The sequence below is a fragment of the Solanum dulcamara genome, chromosome 2, assembly GCF_947179165.1.
Source record: "Solanum dulcamara chromosome 2, daSolDulc1.2, whole genome shotgun sequence".
Lineage (NCBI taxonomy): Eukaryota > Viridiplantae > Streptophyta > Magnoliopsida > Solanales > Solanaceae > Solanum > Solanum dulcamara.
In genome coordinates this window covers 16,874,662-16,895,307 of record NC_077238.1, presented here as the reverse complement: position 1 = coordinate 16,895,307, position 20,646 = coordinate 16,874,662, and the positions used below count along the sequence as shown (strand labels likewise).

The 20,646-nt window shown below is 37.2% G+C and overlaps 1 protein-coding gene across 4 annotated transcripts; it reads right to left on the bottom strand.

Annotated features, from left to right (window-relative positions):
• Window positions 1–422: 422 nt before the first annotated feature.
• LOC129880389 (uncharacterized) lies at window positions 423–19,391 on the bottom strand. Of its 4 annotated transcripts, none has more exons than XM_055954394.1 (12): window positions 18,881–19,391; window positions 10,375–10,423; window positions 9,089–9,517; window positions 6,501–6,859; window positions 6,226–6,420; window positions 5,945–6,142; window positions 5,625–5,699; window positions 5,483–5,549; window positions 4,358–5,372; window positions 4,225–4,278; window positions 1,042–1,116; window positions 423–890 (listed from the first exon to the last, which is right to left on the bottom strand). In XM_055954394.1, the coding sequence occupies exons 1-12, from the start codon at window positions 19,238–19,240 to the stop codon at window positions 839–841; spliced, it is 2,928 nt and encodes a 975-aa protein (XP_055810369.1). In that variant the 5' UTR covers window positions 19,241–19,391; the 3' UTR covers window positions 423–838. The 4 variants fall into 4 exon arrangements, with proteins under 4 accessions (XP_055810369.1, XP_055810371.1, XP_055810370.1 ...); XM_055954396.1 differs by having other exon boundaries at window positions 6,513–6,859; XM_055954395.1 differs by having other exon boundaries at window positions 9,089–9,514.
• Window positions 19,392–20,646: the final 1,255 nt, after the last annotated feature.

Sequence of the window (20,646 nt, the reverse complement as noted above, 5' to 3'; positions counted from 1 at the left end):
ACCAAAAAACGCTTCTTTCTAACTTTTATCCAGACCCTTACTTAAGATAGCCAAAATAAAATACAAATTCTAAGATTATGAGTTCAGTCTCTAAGTTGATCCACACTTCACCAATTTTTTCTTCTTTTTCCTTATTTGACAGGCATTCACACTTTACATGGATGATTTATCGGCCACCCTTCATAAAATAGCAACCCTGGGAAGCAATCACAACTAAATAGCTGACATTTTTTCATTCTAAGCACATCCACGAGTTAGCAGGGATCCCTCCTCTCTTTCACTTTCCCTAATACAATACTCTTCTTCAGTACATAATGCATAATATTCTGTTTTTTGCCTCTCACAGAAACAATATAATAATATAAGATTGCATAACAATGGGGATCTGGGACTCCCCACTTCTAAGGAATACTAGTACCTAATGGAAAAAGGTCATGGATGTTCAAGTGTTGGTTCACCTCTTCTTCAGACACTTCAACCTCCAAATACAATTTACAGTAACAAAATTTTATCAACCTCAATATTATAACTAGTACTGTCGCAAATGTCAACTACGGACAAGCTGATAATAGATACAGGCACCATAAACCTCTCATATCATCAGTCCTATGCACGGGGTATCGCAGCTTTACTCCTGTCAGCCCCAATCTGAAACCAAGATTTTAATAGGTCACTAGCATATGTATTGTCATATTTAACAGCCAAGGCGGTACAGAGGATTTCAAACAGGTCAACTGGCGCATCCACTCTCTACTTAGCATCCAAAGGTGATGGCCAATAAGAATATGCAAGGTGACTAGCCTTAATTACTCTATCTTGACTCCAGGTACTTGTTTGCTCATCTTTTTCTACGATTAGGAGACCTTGATCTTGACCTTGACCTCCTTCCCCTGCAATTACATGGACCAGCTTATAAACAAGATAAAAATTCTGAAGTGCATTTATTAGATAAGTTCACCTGTATCAGATATTCTAAGCTATGTTGATGGATGATTAAGATGAAAAATATCAAGAGAAATTTAAGAACATCCAACAAGATACCTGATGCTTTCACTAGCAGGGTAAGGAGAACGCCTGCGCTGAGAGTGCTTGCTATGAGGAGACCGCGAAACATGTCTAGAAATAAAAAGATTACATGCTAAACCAGTAAGTGGTGACAAAAAGACACAATATTTTGGATACAAATCCTCAGCCTTCTATATATATGCTAAACCAGTAAGTGGTGACAAAAAGACACAATATTTTGGATACAAATCCTCAGCCTTCTATATATATATATTCAGGCTCTAGAAGAATTTGACCTCCGTATGGTTTGATTTTTTTTAACAAGTTATAATATATAGCTAATGATCATTATCAAATGATTCGGGGGTGGAATTGCCTCAATCTGGACTCAGAATACATAAATTCCACATATTCAAACAGTGGTGGCAGTTCATAGTATTTTCCTCTTGATGAGAGTACTAATTTGTGGTCCAAAATCCTGTAATAGTAACTGCTTAAGAGTTTATCAAAACAATAAAGTAGTCACTTCATTAAGCTACTTTTTATCACGATAATTTTGAATCAAAAAGTCATCTAATTGATAGCAACTATAATTAAACCTCTTTACCAATTCCTTTACAATTAATGGTGCTGAGGGTGTGTTTGGTATGGAGATGTTTTCCAATTTTTCCATGGTTGGTTGGCTTAAATATTTGGAAAAATGTTTTCCTCATTGACTTCTCTACCAAGAGCAAAAACATTCTCCAACTCTCGAATTTGACGGTTTCCACCCTACCCCCAATCCCACCCATCCCCCCACTCCATCCACCACAACCATCCCCATAGTGTTTGCCTAAATTTATATATAAATGCTCTTGAGACTTATTTTTTGCTTGCTTACAAAACACCAAAAATAAGTAATAAAATCCAGTTGTTTTTCAGTAACATATTTTCCAAAGAAACATACCAAACACACCCTTAATATAAAGTTGGTGAATGGATAGAAAATTATACGAGCAACCTTATATGGTTGAGTGTTACAAAATTCAAGATTAAAAAATTGAGGAATTTCGTTACACATTTTCTTTTGACACGGCAAATAATTTTATTGATGTTGGGGAAACCCCGTGACGGGGAATTTCATTTACACTTGAGTCAATGTAATGAAGTGAAGACTGTACTCTTTTAGTGAACAATTCTAAAACAACTATAATTGTGGAATTTGTACCCTTTTAAACAAATTCCAGCAGCTATGTCATCTACTAGTTTACCGCAAAATTATAGTTTGACAAAAAAATGTATAATCCTTGTAAGCATGTGAAAATGAATCAAACTATCTAAGTAGTCACTTGTGAGGAAACACATTATGGAAATATTAAAGCTTACCTAAATAATCCATGTGAAAAAGAAAAACTCAAAAAAATTCAACTGAAAGTCATCCCATCTCACAGATTTGGGAAAATCATTCAAAGGGCTAAAATCAGCATGAACAGTATTCAACAAAGAAATTGGTCCAACTCCTATAAATTTTCTTAACATAACACATCACCCCTTCAAAAAACACCTTAAAGTAAATATTCACAGAAGACATGAGCACAACAGCTTGGAATTGCAAGAGAATACCCTAATTATGAATCTTTTTTGGAAGTACCATAAATAGGAGTTCTCTATTAAGCCATTTTAGCCTTTTTTTACAGCATAGGTATCTAAACTATAAGACTAATAATCATGTCCACAGGGACCATTCACTATGGCGTAAGCAATGACTTCTGACTCTAGCAAAAAGCAGGTGACAACAGAGTACACAATTTAAACCTGAGTAATTAATTTATTGATTACTAGAATATATGGTATTAGTACTTTTTATTTAAAAGCTAAATGGCATTAGTACTGTTAATAGTTAAATGATATAAACAACACCAAGGGAGTACTCGTCCAACAAGGGCAATGCAGTGGGTGAATAACCTATCAAGCTTCCAACTCTACAAAATGCTTAGATGTTAAATCAGATAGATAACACATATAACACTTGCAAAGATATGTGGAGATGCAGTTACAAATTAGTGATGCTAAATTGATTTGTAACAAAGCTATCAAACCAGGTAATAACAACATGATGAAACTAACAGAAATCAATCTTAGGAGTCAGTGGCAGTGACACATTATTCACTATTTTCTTCTGACATTACCTTTTATTGCAAGTCCAAACTATCGGCTATTTTAATGCACTCAAAAGGGGAACCAGGATTACTCTGTTGAGTGCTTAGCAGTTTTAACCCACAAGTACCACGATGTAACGAGTAAACCCTCATCATGCCTTTTGTTGTACAGCCTCCTTAGCACATTTAATTAGTAGTGACTCAACTGTGAAGTCTTTTCCATGGGAATGTGTTGTTTTCATTAGTCCACACCTCCATGGATGTTCTTCATGAAATATAGTTTTATATTTACTAACGCTCTTTAAAGTAAGGTCTTTACTAGCTTCAGTTAAAGTTCTCTCAATCAAGAAAATACTAATGCTTCATTTCATTTTTTAGGACGCTCCTCATTTTTAGTCTGGAATCTTTTCTGAAAAGACTGATACTTTTCTATATATGGTGTTAGAATAGAAATAGGAATAAGAATAGTATATAGAATCCTACTTGGAAAAGGATTGTAATATAGTATCCTAGTTGGAGAAGGTGGCTAATGTAGTGTCGATAAATAGGGTCTCAATGTAATAATGTAAGACATGTAAATTGAAATTAACGTTGGCTAGGAAAACTACACTTACGTGGCAGAATTACCAACACGTAGTGTGCCTTGAAACTTGGAGAAGTCCATTATGGTTGCATAGCGCACATATTTTGTGTGTTATGCAACTATTTAACCAAAAAAACATGTAACGGATTTTTATGAGGGCCATTAACCAAGTCTAGTATAGTGCACTAAATTAGTGTGCTATATGCAAAAAAATGTAAACTTTACTCTGACACTTTATTTTGGTTAAATGTCTTTTTGTCCATTATTTAGGTTCCGGACTCTCAGGACTACCACACTCACATTACTAACCCAATTAAGTAGGGAACAGTAAATTAAAAATAAATAAATTTTAAGAAAAAAGATGTCAATTCCCAGGGAGGCAGAAGATAATGACCAACAAATAGTGAAATAATTAGGGAATAAAACATATGATCTTGATCTTTGTGAGTTAATGGAAACAAATTAGACTTTAGAGCATCCAGGTCCTTCAAAAGATACCTTTTCCTTGACCTGAGTGGTGATGGTGATCTGTGTCTATTTGGTTTCAACTTCCTGCAATCCACAAGAAAAAGATGAGCATTTACGTGAGGGTCAAATTATTGCACCGCCAATAGGAGAGAAAAAAATTAACCTTCTAGAATCATCTGAAGATTCATCACTGGGATCATTGGCACGGGTTGAGTTGTCCTTGCTCTCTCTACCCCTGCTATCATTAGAAGATGAACGGTGTCTTTTACGTCTGCTGGAGCCCCTTTCATCTTTACGTCTAGATTTTTCTCTTTTCTCATCCTTCGCTCTCTCTCTTTTTCTACCATTATCTGTGATAACATCAGCTCTGCTGTCTCTTTCTGTCTCCTTCCTTTCTTCCTTGACATTGGAGGGCGAGGGCCTTTTCCTTGAGTCAGATTCCTTGGATTTTTCCCCCGACTTACGGCTTTTCTCCTTCGCATTATCTTTTGAACCATCTAGATCACCCACTTTTTCCTTTCTAGCATGTCTTTCCTCATGATTCCCACGGGTTCCTTCTTCTATCTCAGTTTTTCTGTCCTTTGAGCTTGTAATGTACATACCATTATCATTTGTGTCAGAACCCTTTCTAACTTCACGTTTACCGCTCTTATCCGGCTTATCTCTTCTGTCTTCGCTTCTGGAATTATCTATCTTAGTCTTTTTGATGTCAAGAGTCTGGGATGGCTTTTCAGTTTTCACATCCTTCCCCCCTGGCATTTTATCCTCTGGAACTCTGGATTCAGTCTTAGAGGAGTCTCCAGCATCTTCATGTGCAGAATATCTAGTTGAACTGTCATCAGTGCCAACATTGGGACTCATTTTGTGAAGACTTTTCTCCAGGTTGGCAGGAGATCTATCATGCTCCTCAGATTCTTCATGTGATTTTCCATTGTCATGCTCTTTGGGCTTGTGTTTATCAGAACTCTGGATTTCATTGTCATCCTCATCATCTGATGCATAGTTAGCAAGGCCTAATAGATCCCCAGGAGAAGTGGAAGTAGACTTTTCACTGGCATTAACAGAATGAGCATCTTTCAGTTTGAGTGGTATCAGAACCTTGGCAGAGGCCTTGGGAGTTGTAACAGCTTGAACAGATGCTAACACCTTCTGACTTGAAGCACCAGTTTTTTGCTCAACTTAAAGGAGGAAGAAGACCAACTTAGTCTCAAATATAAACGGCCTAAGTTCAAAGACATGGAGAAAGGAAATTTAAAGAGGAAAAGATTTGAAAAAGGGAGACACCAACCATCAACAGTGAGATCCTCTTCACTAAGAACCCTTGTCGCAATCTCATTGAATAGCTCGTCAGTAACCTGTAAAAACAGCATCCAGTCAATAAATTTGCAAAACCACGTGAAGAAATCGATCACATATTTATCATCAATAACCTTTAAGAGAACTTCAGTTAGGACACGCTTTATTTCTTGATTCATCGCTGCAGTACGTGCTGCTTCCACCTCAACCTGCATGGACCAATAAAAGTTCAGGTAAGCCTACACTTGTCTGACGTGAATAAGATAATTATTAAAGACAATTTTGGAATAACTCCAGAAAAGTAAATAGGGGAAAGCTTCAACACTATAAATTCATTGGAACAGTATAGTCCAACAAAGGGTATTAAACCAAGTAAACAGACTTTTACACGAAACAAATTCAACAAAAAAGCAACATCTTCTGTCAAAGGAGTAATCAAGGAAAAGTAAATGACCTCATCATCATCCTCGTCCTCAGTTGACCTTGAAGAATCGATGCTTTTGCTATCAGCCTGGTCACCTTTCCGATAAGATTTATTGACACCTTCATCTTCAATAGATTGAGAATCCTCCTTTGGAAGCTCTGGAGCTGAAGTTGTGATGACAGCTTTCTTCTTTATTATTTCCTCTCTAAGCCAGTTTGGAACAGCAGCCTAAAAAAGGCCAGACAAATAATACAGATGAATCATGACTCTATAGTCTACAAACTGAAAGCCCACAGAACAAGTATATAAACCTTCTTAGGACGATCAGAAATCCCATATGCATCAGCAGGAAAAGCTGCTGCAGGATGCAGGGCGGCCCCCGCACCAGCACCAAAGTGTGCACCAACTGACGTGACAGCTGGGTGGAAGCTTGAACTCTGTGCCCTTCCAAAGAGTGATACAGAGTGTTCAGGGGCTGGAGAAGCTCCAACAACAGAAGGATCAACCTGCGGTATAAAAGTGACAACAGGAAAGCTCTATCATGGCGTCATTGGGTTTAACTTAACCTTGGAGTTAAAACTAAAACCTGAGACCCAACTGGAGGTATTGGAGGAAGAGGAGGATATGCAGAACCAGGAGCAGCAGAAGAAGGCCACGTATAATTGGAAGGCATTGTTGAAATAGGATCAACACCCCCTACAGAGCCTCCTGAATCAGCATGAACATAATATGGCTGGGAATGCCGGTCATGCTCATGACTAAAACGAGGTGCAAAATCCAAAGGCTGATCACTAAGATCAGGACCTATCATGTAATGGCGCTCTTCCATCGCTGCAGCTTTATTGGGTGCTGGCATTAGTTGTGCATGATGCTGCTGAGAAGAGTTGGCAGGCAAAGGTGAAGAACCATAGAACGGCTCATGTTGATTCCCAGCCTCTTCTTTACCTGAAAATAGAATGGGCATTAAGAAACTAAAGACATGCAACTCAACAGAAACTACTCTCTGCAACCTCTACAATTGGATTTGCAACCACAAAGACTTCAGTAACAGAAACATTTCCTCACGTAGGATTGACTCTCAACTCCGTAATATGTTCAAAAACATGAAAACTGCTACTAGAACCAGCCTATTAATTCCTATGGAAATGGTAGTTCCATCATGCAGGAGAGGTCAAACAGTTTAAAGACATTAAAAAAAAAAAGTCTCGCCGTGAGGTAAAGTTTTATATCTCATGCATAAAATGTACATGATAACTAAATAATAATGTATTGTTTTCAAAGGAACCTCAATCTTTAGACTGACTATTATTTTAATCTTATTACTTCCCTGCATAGTTAGTTGATCAGGCAACGTCTTTAGCCACACAAGACACCAATGTGTTGAAGGAAAAACAATCATATATAGAGAAAACACTTCAAAAAGAGCCACTCTGTCAGCAGCATCAAACTTATACTGCTCGAGACTCCGTTCTCAATTTTTGGCCTTTGCTTATTCAATAACTTTTCCTCTTTACTTTTGTATTTTTCCTTTTCAAACTGCTTTGATATGAGTTTTTTGAGTCGTGGGTCTTTCGGAAACAATCTCTCTACCTCTACAAGGTAGAGAGATTGTTTTCAAACTGCTTTGATATGAGTTATTTGAGTCGAGGGTCTTTCGGAAACAATCTCTCTACCTCTACAAGGTAAGGGTAAGGTCTGCGTATACTCTACCTTCCCCAAACCCCATCTGTGGGACTACATTGGGTATGCTGTTGTTGCTTATTCAATAACTTTATAGATATAAGACTGACATCTCTTACAGAGCCTTCCAAGTCATGAAGGCAGAAACAAACAAATAGTTTGAGGGAAAGAAGAATAAGTGAATAACTTTTAATTACAATATTTGAAATAGTTGATATCTTGGTTCAAGAAAAAGACTTGTATTGGTATAGCTGTATAGGTCCAACACAGTGCTAACCAGTAACAAAGACAGTGCAAATGGACAAAAAAATGGTGAATACGTAAAACCCTCTAAGCAACTGTGTCTTCAAATGTAAGAGCTGCTGGGTTTTGTTTTTGCAAGCTGAAATACACTTGAGACATTTTTCATTTTTCATGTGTCCATGATATTTGTACTCCTTCATAAGTGAAATGTTTTTCCTACAATTTTCACTTCCTTTGTGACAGTGATCTCTGCTATTATCACTCAGATAATTGCCAGGCTACTTAAACACTAATGCAATAAATGAGAACCAAATCTTCAAATAAATTGGATCTTCTCCTCCAACATTTTTTTGATAACGGGGAAATCCAAGGACCAGCGGCGCATGGTTCAAACCTAGGTGGATAATGGGCCCGCCCCTTCATCACTTAATATCATGCTTATCTGTGGCACCGTGAGGTGCGCCTAACCCACATATCACATGTTCCGCTCACTAGACCATAAAGCTTTGCGGCTAGATCTTCCTCTCCTCTGCCAATTTAATTTAATATCAATAGAGAAGATATGGAAGAGGAAAAAATTATTGGACAAGGAGACAGTTTCTACCAATTCCATGTCAGTATTCAAATCCGTTGATTCACGATTAGACAGAAGGGCAGAAAACTCAACAGACACACACATTCAAGGATTGTGCAATCAAGCAGGTCTAATTAACATGTACAAAATCCATTCTGCCTACTCTAGCTGAATAGAATAAAGCAAATCGCTTAAAAGTTTCTCTTTTTGTTTTTGATAAGGTTATTGCCTAAAAGCTTATCCAATAGCTTGATAAACATCAATCCAAGTGACTTCAAAATAATATCAAATTTTCAGTTGTTCCTCTTTTTTGTAATCCTTGGGAAAAAATATCAGAAACAAAAGTATTCCTGAAAAACAATACACAAAGTTAACAGGATGTACAACGGAAAGAATATGTCAGTACGATGGAACCAATATTCCATGAAAACAAACAAAATATAGTGGCATCAATTATCTACAGTGAATTCCGTCACACTGAGGATTTAAAAAAGAAAAGGAACCAACAAGGATGAAATTCTAGTTATGTCTCAAGGGGCTTGAGTAAACACAGCTTGCCAAACGAGTAACTAGAAGCCACAAGCAGGACAAAGTTATATACACACTCCTGTACAGAAACAATTTCAAAAGTGCAGTAACTTCAGATGCAATATTGATATATTAATTAATTTTTTTACCTGCAATAGAAGAATAACTAGAAGGTACCTCCTGCTGATGGACTAATGGACTTATGGATGAGTTTCCTTGCTGAGGGAATGAAGCAATTGAATCTCCAGTGAAATTTCCATCTCTCACAGAGTAAGGTAGAACATAAGGAGATTGCCCAGAGCTGAAGAATGAGGGCTCCTGAGAATGGCCAAATGATGCCCTCTGAGGAGGTGCCACAGGAGTTAAGGAGTGTTGATTACTTGATGGCAGAACTGGCTGTTGTTGCATGTCTTGGAGATGTTGCTCAGCAGATTGAGTGTATTGCTCATAGTAATGACTCTGCTGCTCCGGCCTGCTATCATGTGTAAATTGCGAGTGCTGGTGCTGATGGTCATTAGCAGCCTTGTCAGCAGCCCATGCTCGGGCCTTTGCAGCCCAATCTTCGTTGCTATGTGCTACTAGTTAATAGTAGATTTAACCTTTAGGTAACAGAAGTACCAAGGGGAGGAGGAAAGGCAAAGAACATACGATCTCTCTGTATTATTAACCAATGACAGAAGGAGTCGTCCATGATGAAAAAACTAGAAGGTAATATGCAAGTGTATATCACATAGAAACTAAATACTGCTTCTACAGAATCAGAAATTAGCCAGGGCAAAAGAAAAATAAAAGCCAAAAAAGAAGTAAAGGAAGGACCTGACAGAGGGAAACAATCCCGGAGTTCTAATTTGAAAGAGCGCCCCTTAATTCTACTACAGAAAATAAACCTCTTCTCACAAACAATGAACTAGGTTTTCATATTTGAGCTTCTAAAACCTAATGACTTTTTTTAAATAAGAATTTGACCTTGTTAAGAGATTAATAACTTCTTTAGCATACCTCCTCAATCAACAGCTAGGATTTTATCTTTTTTGATTCAAGAAAAGACGGCATTGATCAGTTCCATATGACACGACAGACACTTGTGGAGACCATTGCAGAGAACTAAATAAAACTTGGAGTATGTAAAATGATGACACTCCTAAGCATTCCAGAATTCTAACAAACAAAGTAAGTCCAATTATTTTCTGGTAACATTTAAGCATGTCTGAGTTGCCACAAAAAGAACAGGGAGCAGTAAAGAAAAGTTAAACATCAATATTTTTTAGGAACTGGCCTCAACTCTGAGAAATAGTATAAGTAAGAAAGATGACAGCTTGCATCAGCTTCGAAACAATTTTCAACCATAAATGGGTTTCAGGAAACTTGCAGATGCATCCCAGCATATTGAATTGCTAAACAAGCATAGACTCCAATCAATACTATATTTCCAAACCTGAGTTTCCCCAACTTTGCTGTTGACCCCAGTTCATACTGCCCCAGTCCTGCAAGCACATGAGAATCTTATATTTATTAGCCAAAAATATTATAACGAATCCATCAGCAGAATAGGAAGCAGTATAACACAGCAACAACAACTACTACTACACCTCCATCCCAAATTTTTCGTGTTGGCGATATATCAATCCTCAATATCCATTTAGCACCATATTGGATTCATTCTAATATGTCTAACAGGGACATTACCGCACAACTCTCCAAACAAAATAAAAAGATTCCTTACAATAATTTATCAAGTAGAATTCATTAATGGCATCAAGAAGTTGCAGATGGTACAAAAGATAAACAGTACAAAATAAAAGAGGTCACTTCCATTACTGAGAAGGCTAGGAAAATGACAAAGTCGAAAAATTTAATAGGGCAATTTTCACTAGCTAAGTTGTGCTAACAATATAACCATAGGAGACATCTAGCCTTGAGAGAATGGTTAGAAGATGATATCCTGCCAAGATACGTGTGGTTCCTTTTTGTCCAAACACACCAAAAAATACATCATGATATCATCTTCCAGATTCTCCACATAGTTTTATCAAGTTTCCACAAACTCCAGCATTCATAGGCATGATTGATGCCCAAAGGCATGAACCACCTGAGTCCAAAGATATAGAGAAACATATTCCAAATTTCTGCAACAATTGGACTGCAGAGAAAGAGGTGTTTGTTGGTTTCCGACTGCTGTAGACACACGAAACATCTATTTACAATATTCCTATAAAGCTCTCCAGCTAAAGCAAATAACATTTGTAGGTAACTTAGTTTTCCAGATTAGTTTCCAAAGCTAGCTTTCCATAATTCATTTTGAAAGCATGTGCAAGTAACCTGCTTTCACAGTGTATAAACCCTCCTTTGCTACCCCACTTCATGTTGTCAACTGCATCATCACTTACTGTGCAAGTTCCCCAATTTTGTAAGTACATTCAGTAGTTCTTCAAGTCTCAAACTTTCAATCTTGAACATTTCTCCCAAAGTGCAAGTCCCAGACGTTGCCTTGTCTAATTTGTGAGATTGTTGAGTCTGGGTCAAGAGCTATTTGGAAAGATGGGGAAAATCATTTATTAGGATAGACCCATCTAGTAACTTATCTTATCAGAATTTGATGTGAATACCATTGCCCACCTGAATGAAATATTATGCGAGAAACACTCCACAACTTCTTATTGTTCTTCCATAGACTAACACCATAGGATCCCTGGATAACTTTGTACACCAATGTGATTTTGGCACCATTCATTTACCACGTCTTTCCAAAGCGCATTCCCCCTTGGCTATATCTCCAGTTCTCCACAACCACTTCATTAACATGCACTTGTTGTGTACAGTAAGGTCTCTATTGCCCAGACCACCAACATGTTTCGACATTGTGGCTAGACCAGTTCACCAAAGTATAGCAGATACAACATTCCCAACAGTCAAGTATTCAGTAATAGTCCACCCAACACCAGTGGGGGGTTTTCTCTCCACAAAAATGCCTTAGGCAAGGTGACTCCCTCTCATCCATCCTCTACATTCTGGCTATGGAGAGCCTCAGCAAGATGGCTGATAAAGTCATTCAAAGAAGAATTGTCTGCCATTCCAAAACCAGTCTCCAGCCTAAACTCGAACAGCCTCTCACTTCAAAGGAAGTTTGAAGAGGAACAAATTATGATTCAGAGGAGTGACATTAAGACCAACACCTATTTTCCATCTGTTTAGGAGCCACCTTTGGGTCACTTCAGTGTTGGGCTTAGATTGAAAGTGTCGTTGAATCGTCAATAAGGCATTTTAATATAAATTGGGTGTTCTCGCACTCTGCTTCGTGACTAACTTTGATTCTATTAGAGGTGGTGATAGCTCTTTGTGCACCCCTATGCGATCATTGAAGGATTTTCGCAGCTTATCCATAATATTTAATTTGTAGATTAGAGAGGTTAAATCTTGGGTTGAGAAAAATTCCTAGAACGTGCAGGATCTTATCAAGTTTATCACCTCATACCTTATCATATCCATTCACTGAAATAAACATATTTGAAATATTATCCTCTCAATTCTTGCAAATTTGTAGTAGTTGTAGTAATTTTAGGATACTTCAAAAATGTATGTTTGAGTCATCCTTCCCCATGTCCAACAAAGATTCTCATTCTCAGTAATGAAATGCTTGTTTCATAGCTTTTTCTACTGATAAATCTTCTACTACTTGATACTCATGCACAACCTGTCATAATCTTTTTTTGACCAAGTAAATATATTTTCATTCATAAACATGGCCAAAGTGACGGTATACAATGGGTATACCAAAAGGTAATGAAACTACATAATATGACTCTCTACAAACTCCACCCAATCATCTACACAACAAAAGAACTTTAATATTCACTAATATCAAGTAGATCAGAAGATTTATTTATTTTTTAAATCGGTAAATTGTATTCTTCAGCAATAAGGCTATGCTGGCTACCTACAAAAAGTTTACAGAAAAGGAAAAGAAAGATACTTACAAGGAGCCTATAAAATCCAATAGTTGGATTTTCTCTTCTACACTATGTTCTTTACACCAAAAACCTAGTGAAGTAATAACTTTCCACTTATTCAGAATAGAGGATTCTTTTCCTTCAAAGATCCTCTGCTTCCTCTCCTTCCAAATGGTCCACCAGATGCAGGTTGGGACTATCTTCCACCATCTTTTCTGGATTTTGTTTCCTCCTGTTCTGATCCAACAACTAATCAAGTCTGCAGATGTTCAGGAATGATCAAGTTGAATCCAGTAATGGAGGTGAACATAGCCCAAACTTGTGTTATTACTTGCAATGCATGAAGAGGTGTTTGTTGTTCCTAGTGCCTCCTTGCATAGAAGGCATCTAAATATTATGTTGACCCCCCTTTTTTGTAATGCCTCATGTGTCAAGCATGCTTTCCTAGCCACTAGCCAAGTGAAGCATTTCACTTTATTAGAAGCCACACTCTTCCATATAGTGTCCCAAGGTCCAGTTGACCTGCCTGCGGCTTCATTCAGTCCCCTTCTGTATGCCCTGTTAACAGTGAAAATTCCATCATTTTGTTTGGATCCATATTTGTGCCCGGGAAGTTTCCTATTAGGATTTAGAAGTTCTGCTACCCATCATATTTCCCAATCATTTAGAATTCTTCTGAAAGTCAGGTTCCACCCTTGAGGGACCACATTTCTTGTATACTGCATCAATTATTCAAGCTTATTCACAACCGTCTAGGGAAAAGGGATTGAAGAGTTCCATTACCCCTCCAGTCCTCTTTCCAAAAGAGTACCTTGTCTCCCATACCAACTCTAACTTTAGTGTTAAGCTTGAGAGTCATTGAGAAATTCCTGATACATTTCCAAACTCCAACCCCATAGGTATTAGTCACTTTATTAATGTACCACTGGCCCTCTAGACCATACTTATGAAGGATAATCTCCTTCCACAAAGACTGATTTTCTTGAGAAAACCTCCATAGCATTCATAAATAAACTCTTATTATGAAGCTTTAGGTTCCTCACTCTCAAACCTCCAAAACTCTTGCTTTGCTGAACATTGCTCCATTTTACCAGTTAAAACTCTTCCCAATCTTGCTTTCTTTCCACAAGAAATCCCTTCTCAACCTCATCGGGAATGGGAAATAAAGACATTACATATGTTGGCAAAGAATATAGGACTGCATTGATCAAAACAACTCTACCTCCCAGGGAAAGGTATTGTGATTTCCAAAGAGCTAGTCTTTTTTCTGTTTTCTCTATTATTCCATCCCATATATTTACAGCTTTGTGATTAGCACCCAATGGCATCCCAAATAAATTGTGGGCAACTCCTCTATCCTGCACTTCAAAATATCTACCAGAGACTGAATTTGCTTCACCTTTTTAACTGGAAAAATATTGTTTTTCCTCTAGTTAACCTTCAGCCCAGAGCAAGCTTCAAAGATCACCAGAATCACCCTTAGGTAGCAAATTTGTTCTTGTTCAGCTTCACAGAAAACCACAGTGTCATCAGCATATAATAAGTGAGTCACCTCCATAATTTCATTATTCATGTTCTTAATGTTGAAGCCTCTTATCCAGCTATTTGTTGCAGCCTTCCCATCAGACTATCTAGCCCTTCCATAGCTATGATGCACAGGAAAAGGGACATGGGATCCCTTTGTCTCAGACCTCTTTCAGCTGGAAAAAAAACCTGCAGGCTCTCCATTTATCAGAATGGAAACCCTGGTACTTTTAATATTGAATTCTATCCATTTAAGCCACCTACTCCCAAATCCCATTAGTCTGAAAGTGCTCAACAAGAAATTCCACTTTAGGTGATCAAAGGCCTTTTCTATATCTAATTTGCACATAACTCCAAGCACATCTCCTCTTAACCCTGGTGTCAATGCATGCGCTAGCAATTAGAGTAGCATCCATTATTTGTCTCCGTTGGATGAAAGTAATCTGGTGGTTGTTTATAACCCTGCTTATTACCTTCTTTAATCTCTCAGCGAACACCTTTTCTATGATTTTGTAGATCCCAGAGATTAGACTGATGGGTATGAAATCTCTTAGATCATTTGGCCCAACCCTCTTAGGAATCAAAGCTACAAAAGTGTATTTAAGCTCTTCTCAAACTTCTGATGTGAAATCTGTGGAATGTCTGCATCAGTTCTTCCTTTATTGTTTCCAAAAAGCTTAGAAGGCCATGGTATAACCATCAGGACCAGGTGCTTTTCCTAGAGCACACATCTTTATCCCTGCCAGTACCTCTTCTTCCTCAAAAACCTCCTCAAGAGTATTTCTTTCTTATGTTGAAAAGCTTTGTACTATATTAAGATTCAATTAAGGTCCCCAGTTTTCTGATTCTTTGTAGAGATCTTGATAAAAATCCACAATGGAGCCCTTGATAGCCACCGGATCACTAGATAGTTCTCCATTGATCAACAGGGAATCTATAGTGTTGAGTCTCTTATGTGCTGTGGTCATTCTGTGAAAGAACTTAGTGTTTTTATCACCACATTTGATCCAATGGACTCTGGATCTCTGCCTCCAAAAAATTTCTTCATTTCTGGACACTTCCTCATATTCCATAGTTAAATGAGCCTTTACCCGCTGCTCATCATCATTTAAGGGTCTGCTCTCTTGGATGGTTCAAAAGCTCCCTAGTTGATCTAGGATGTGGCTTTTTCTTGCCTTCCAGTTCATCTTGTGCTCTTTGCTCCATTCTTTAAGTTTAGTCTTTAACATGCTTATTTTTGTTGCCAGGATATAGTCAGGAGTACCAAAAACAATAAAAGAAAACCATCATTCTTGGACTTTTTCTTTGAAACCTTCTACATTCATCCACCACTTTTTAAACTTAAAGTAAGACTTCTTGAAATTTCCATCTCCACAAGTCAAAAGAATGGGTTTGTGGTCAAACCCAAGGCTAGGAAGAGAGCTTTGCCTAATTTAAGTGAACATTTCATCTCAAGGGAAAGAATACAAAAATCTATCTATTCTAGAGGCATTTCTGTGACTTGCCCCTCCTCTCCAAGTATCGGATCCCCCAAAAAGTGGAGGGTCAATGAGTTCCATGCAGCTGGAAAATTCAGACATTGCTCCAGATAGGTTGACTCAATTAGTTTTCTCAGATGGAAATCTTGTCGTCTTGAAATCTCCACAAACCACCCAAGGCCCTTCACACAAACTCCTTATTGCCCCTAGTTCTTCCCATAAATCCATTCTTTCATTCTTATTACAAGATGCATAGACAGTTGTGATAAACCAGCTTAAATCTTGATTAATCCAACATAATTTGCAAGTAATCATCCAATTGCCACTCTCTACTTCCTCCCCCCTCCAAGTCCTTTTGTTTCACATGATAATGATTTCTCCCTTAATCCCTCAAGCTTCCATCCATACTCCCCCTCCCCCCATCCATCTATTTCCACCCAATTGTTGAGTATAGCTTCTCACCGTCCCATTTAGTTTTGTCTCCACCAAGACTATAATGTCTGCTCCCTCCTGTTGGATTCTACTCCTTACTAAATTATTTTTCTCCTCCATGTTTAACCCCCTAACATTCCATGTTAGAATCTTCATCTAACAACTGATTGGATTGTTTCCTCCCACTGGTTCATGCGTCGCTCCTTGATTCTATATCCTTAAACTTTATATCAAAGAAAAGGTTTTTGAGCTCTTTTGGGACTATCTACTTGTCATGATTTTTTGTTTGAGATTTTAGTTGTTGGATCTTCCTTCTCTCTCCTTTGATCAATTTTGAGCAACAGTGTTGTGGCCTCTTGTATACACCCCTCGAAAGCAACCCCAAATTTCTGAGATTTTTTGTTGAGATTTTAGTTGTTGGGTCTTCCTTCTCTCTCCTTTGATCAATTTTGAGCAACAATATTGTGGCCTCTTTTATACACCCCTCGAAAGCAACCCCAAATTCCTGACTTAGTCTGAGGATATTTTGTTGGACCCATAAATTCACTTTTTTCCCTGCTTCTTTGCTACACCTAGAGGCATCAAAGTAAATTGGGGTAGGATCCCCCAGGAGAGTTATTTGCTTCATTGCGCCTTGGTCTTCTACCTCTTCTTTGCAGCCTTCCTCCCCCCATTATAGTGGAATTTACCCCTCCAGCATGTAGTTGAAGTTCTGCTCCCAGAAGATCGATTTTCTGTTGGTCTAGCAATTTCTCAAGTTCAGAGATAATGTCTTGATTGGCTAAGGCTAAAGAGCTATCTTGGTTTTCTGTGATGTTGGGCCATAAGTTAACTTCATCCAGAAAAGGCTCAATATTAATTAAGTTAGAGAGTAGGCTCAAAAGACTTGGCCCATCTGGGATCAAAAGATTTTTCCCGAAAATGATATAAACAAATTGTCAGCCATGGCTAGATAACTAACAATAAGAACATTATAAAAAAATAGGCTTCATAGTTTAGGATGTTATACCCAAGAGAAGAAAGACTTTTTCCCTCTTCACATTTTCCGTGACATTTTTTTTCCTTCGATAATCGAGAAAAACCCAAGGTCAAATGTCACGGAAAATGTGAAGAGGGAAAAAGTCATTGTATAAAAATTAGCCCCTTTACCCTTCTCTACTAAAATACTAGCCTTTTGTCTGGGACAAAGTTCAAACCAGTGACGTGCACCCAACCAGTACCATAGAACCTAAATTTCAACTACTAAGCCTACTTCCAATGTGTTATGTTCTTTGTTGAGACTACACCAATAACAAGAGATAATAGGTCTTTTGAAACAACTTATAGCTTGTTTTGATTGCCTTTTCATAAGTGACTAATAAGCTAAAAGCTAAAAGTCACAAGTTGGGGACACCCAACTTTTGGCTTTTGGCTTTTTTTTAAAACTTTTTCAGCCTAAAAAAAGTGTTTTGTGTTTCTCAAACACTTTCAAAACTAAAAAAGAGCTTAAAAGTCAAAACTCACTTAAATAAGCCAATTCAAACACCCACGTAGTTTCATGTGAGTTTAGATACCTCATCCTCTTTTCATACCTTCAACCATCATGAACAACAACAACAAACCCAGTGTAATCCCATGGGTGGGGTCTGGAGAGCCCCCACCTTGAGAAGGTAGAGAGGTTGTATCCGATAGACCTACAGCATATCTTCAATCTTCAGTCTAAAATATTATGGATCATAGTATTCAAATGTTTGTGTATTACATGGCCAAACTATATATCGATCCTCTATGCACGTTACTTGTACCTTTTACTAAATACGATTATTTCTAATTTTGTCTAGACTTGTATGAACTCAATTTTTAATACACTTGTCCTGTGAATCTGCAGATATTAGAGGGCAACAATGCCGCAACCCTTACCCCCATATAACATTACTGGTCGCAAGAATATTTCAATTTTTCACTAGTTTTCCTAACTAACGGCACTAGCACACAGCCACACAGTTTTTGTTGACAATAGTCGCAGCAACTGGAATCATTGGTCAAAGCTGCTACATAAATCCACAATCCAAAATAAAGGACAAATAGTCAAAGCATTAAGCAAAACAAATGATTTTTGCATATGAGTTAACATTATGACATACATAACTCTTTCTACACTACTAGATAAATAAAATAGAACAATAAGCAAGCTTTCTTGTAAACTGTAACGAATAATTTTACTCATCTAGCTTCAAAAACTGCATAACCAATTAAATTATCCCTCATTTAGTTTTCATATTATATAAGCATTTGCAAAATGCACCATTTTCCACCTAGTACAATAATGAGATCTCAAGTTTTATGCCCCGACTGTAAATGTTTGCACAATCCCAACGGATGCTAAATATCTACATTAATGATGAGTTGGTAACATGTTGAAAACTTAGAGTAGGTCAAATTACTATGAGCTTGTAAAAGAATTTTACAACATCAGATGGCTAAAACCTGAAGTCATACACAAAGGGACCCTTTTAGAAACAGGGTAAGCAAAGTTAAATGGCGCAAATTCAAGGGATTAAAAAGAAACACACTATATCACCTGATTTCCATGAGGAGAAGATTGGGGAACATGAGGCCGCGGGGGAAGAGGAGGTGGATACTGGGCCTGTTGTTGAATATGATGAGGTGGATAAGATCCCTGAGGAGGTCCAGGAAATGGAGGAGGAGGAGGAAAGGGTGGACCCCACTGCTGCGGCTGAGGAGGAGGAGGAGGAGGAGGGGGAGATTGCTGAGGAGGTGGGTGGTATTGGAATTGGTTCGAGTACCATGAACCAGGTGAGGGTACCGGCGGTCGTTGAGAATGCGGGAGCTGATAGTGGGGATCCGCCATGGACGGCGGTGGTAACGGTGGTGGTGGTGGAGGTGGCCGATTGTACGGATGCTGATGTTGGAAGTCCATACCTTTTTTAGGGTTTTGACAGTTGGGTTTGGGGTTTAAGAAGTCGATTGATGTGGTGGTACCAAGCCGAGGAAGATACCGGTTGTGGAGAAAGAGAAAATAGAAGTATTTGGTGGAGACGGGCGAAGCAAAAAGGGTGGTTTAAGCAAAAAGAATAAGTTGGGTGGGTTAGCAAATTGTTATGTCTTCTATTCGGTTCCGTTCGATTTTAAGTATGATCAATTTAATTTTAAATTTTTAAATACACTAAATCGATAAAAAAAATTAATAAGATATTTGTTATCATCTTATAGTTTATCGGTCTTTGACTTTTAACGATTCAATTTTCGGTTTAACCAATAAGAAAATGTTTTCAAAATAAATATACGACTTCTCCAATAATTTAATGTGATACAAGCATATAGCGAAACAAGCAATTTTAGGCATCCTTGTTGTGAATAGCCACAATTCACAATCCTAATAATAGCCTAACCCTTATTGTTCTCGTTGTAAACAGTAGCCGCCACCATTCTTAGTTTTTAAGATTTTGACACTGTGAGCCTAAAGAAATACTAAAGTGTAAAGAGTAATTACATGTAAATTGTGAAGTAGTGTGAACTATAAATTGTATAGGATACTGATAGTCTGATATAGTGATTATATTAATATCTTTTGTTTGATAATTTGATATTTATGTATGAGTAAAACATAAAAAGTAAATTATTATAATCTTAATGAGTTATCAGTTTAACCAATAATCCAATATTAAAAGGGAAACTTACATAGATATGCTATATTAAGAAAACATTTACTATCTATAGCAATAATATTTTTTTACTGAACAATTATAATACATCTATAATATAGTTTTAATACATATTGAAGAGAACAATTATAAAATACGTATAATACAAATTTTATTCATGGATAATATATTGTCAACTTCTTACCAAACAATCATAATGTATTATAAACATTTATATTGTATGCACAATTCACTTTTAATACATAGCATATTTATCATAGTATTGTTATGTATTGCTATTGTTGGTAATAAATAAAAATTATCACTAAAATTAATAATTATTTATTAAAAAGTACTCATTCAAGTAATTTTTCATATTAAAAAATTAATACTTAACCGATAACCCAATAATTATTTTTTTATAAAACTATTAAATAATTGTTATTCCAATAACCCAATAGCAATAAATCAATAACACTTTTTTCGATTCAATTTTTTCACACCCTTAATTTGCTATCGAAGGAGACAATAGACTGCACAATATATTGATCAGTTTCTAATTTAAGCTTTGTTATAGTGTAAATAATAAATTAGATTATGACCCTATTTGGATTGGCTTGTTTTAGATGATTTTAAGTTTTTAAAAAAATTGTTTTAAAATATTTTCTAGTGTTTGGATAAA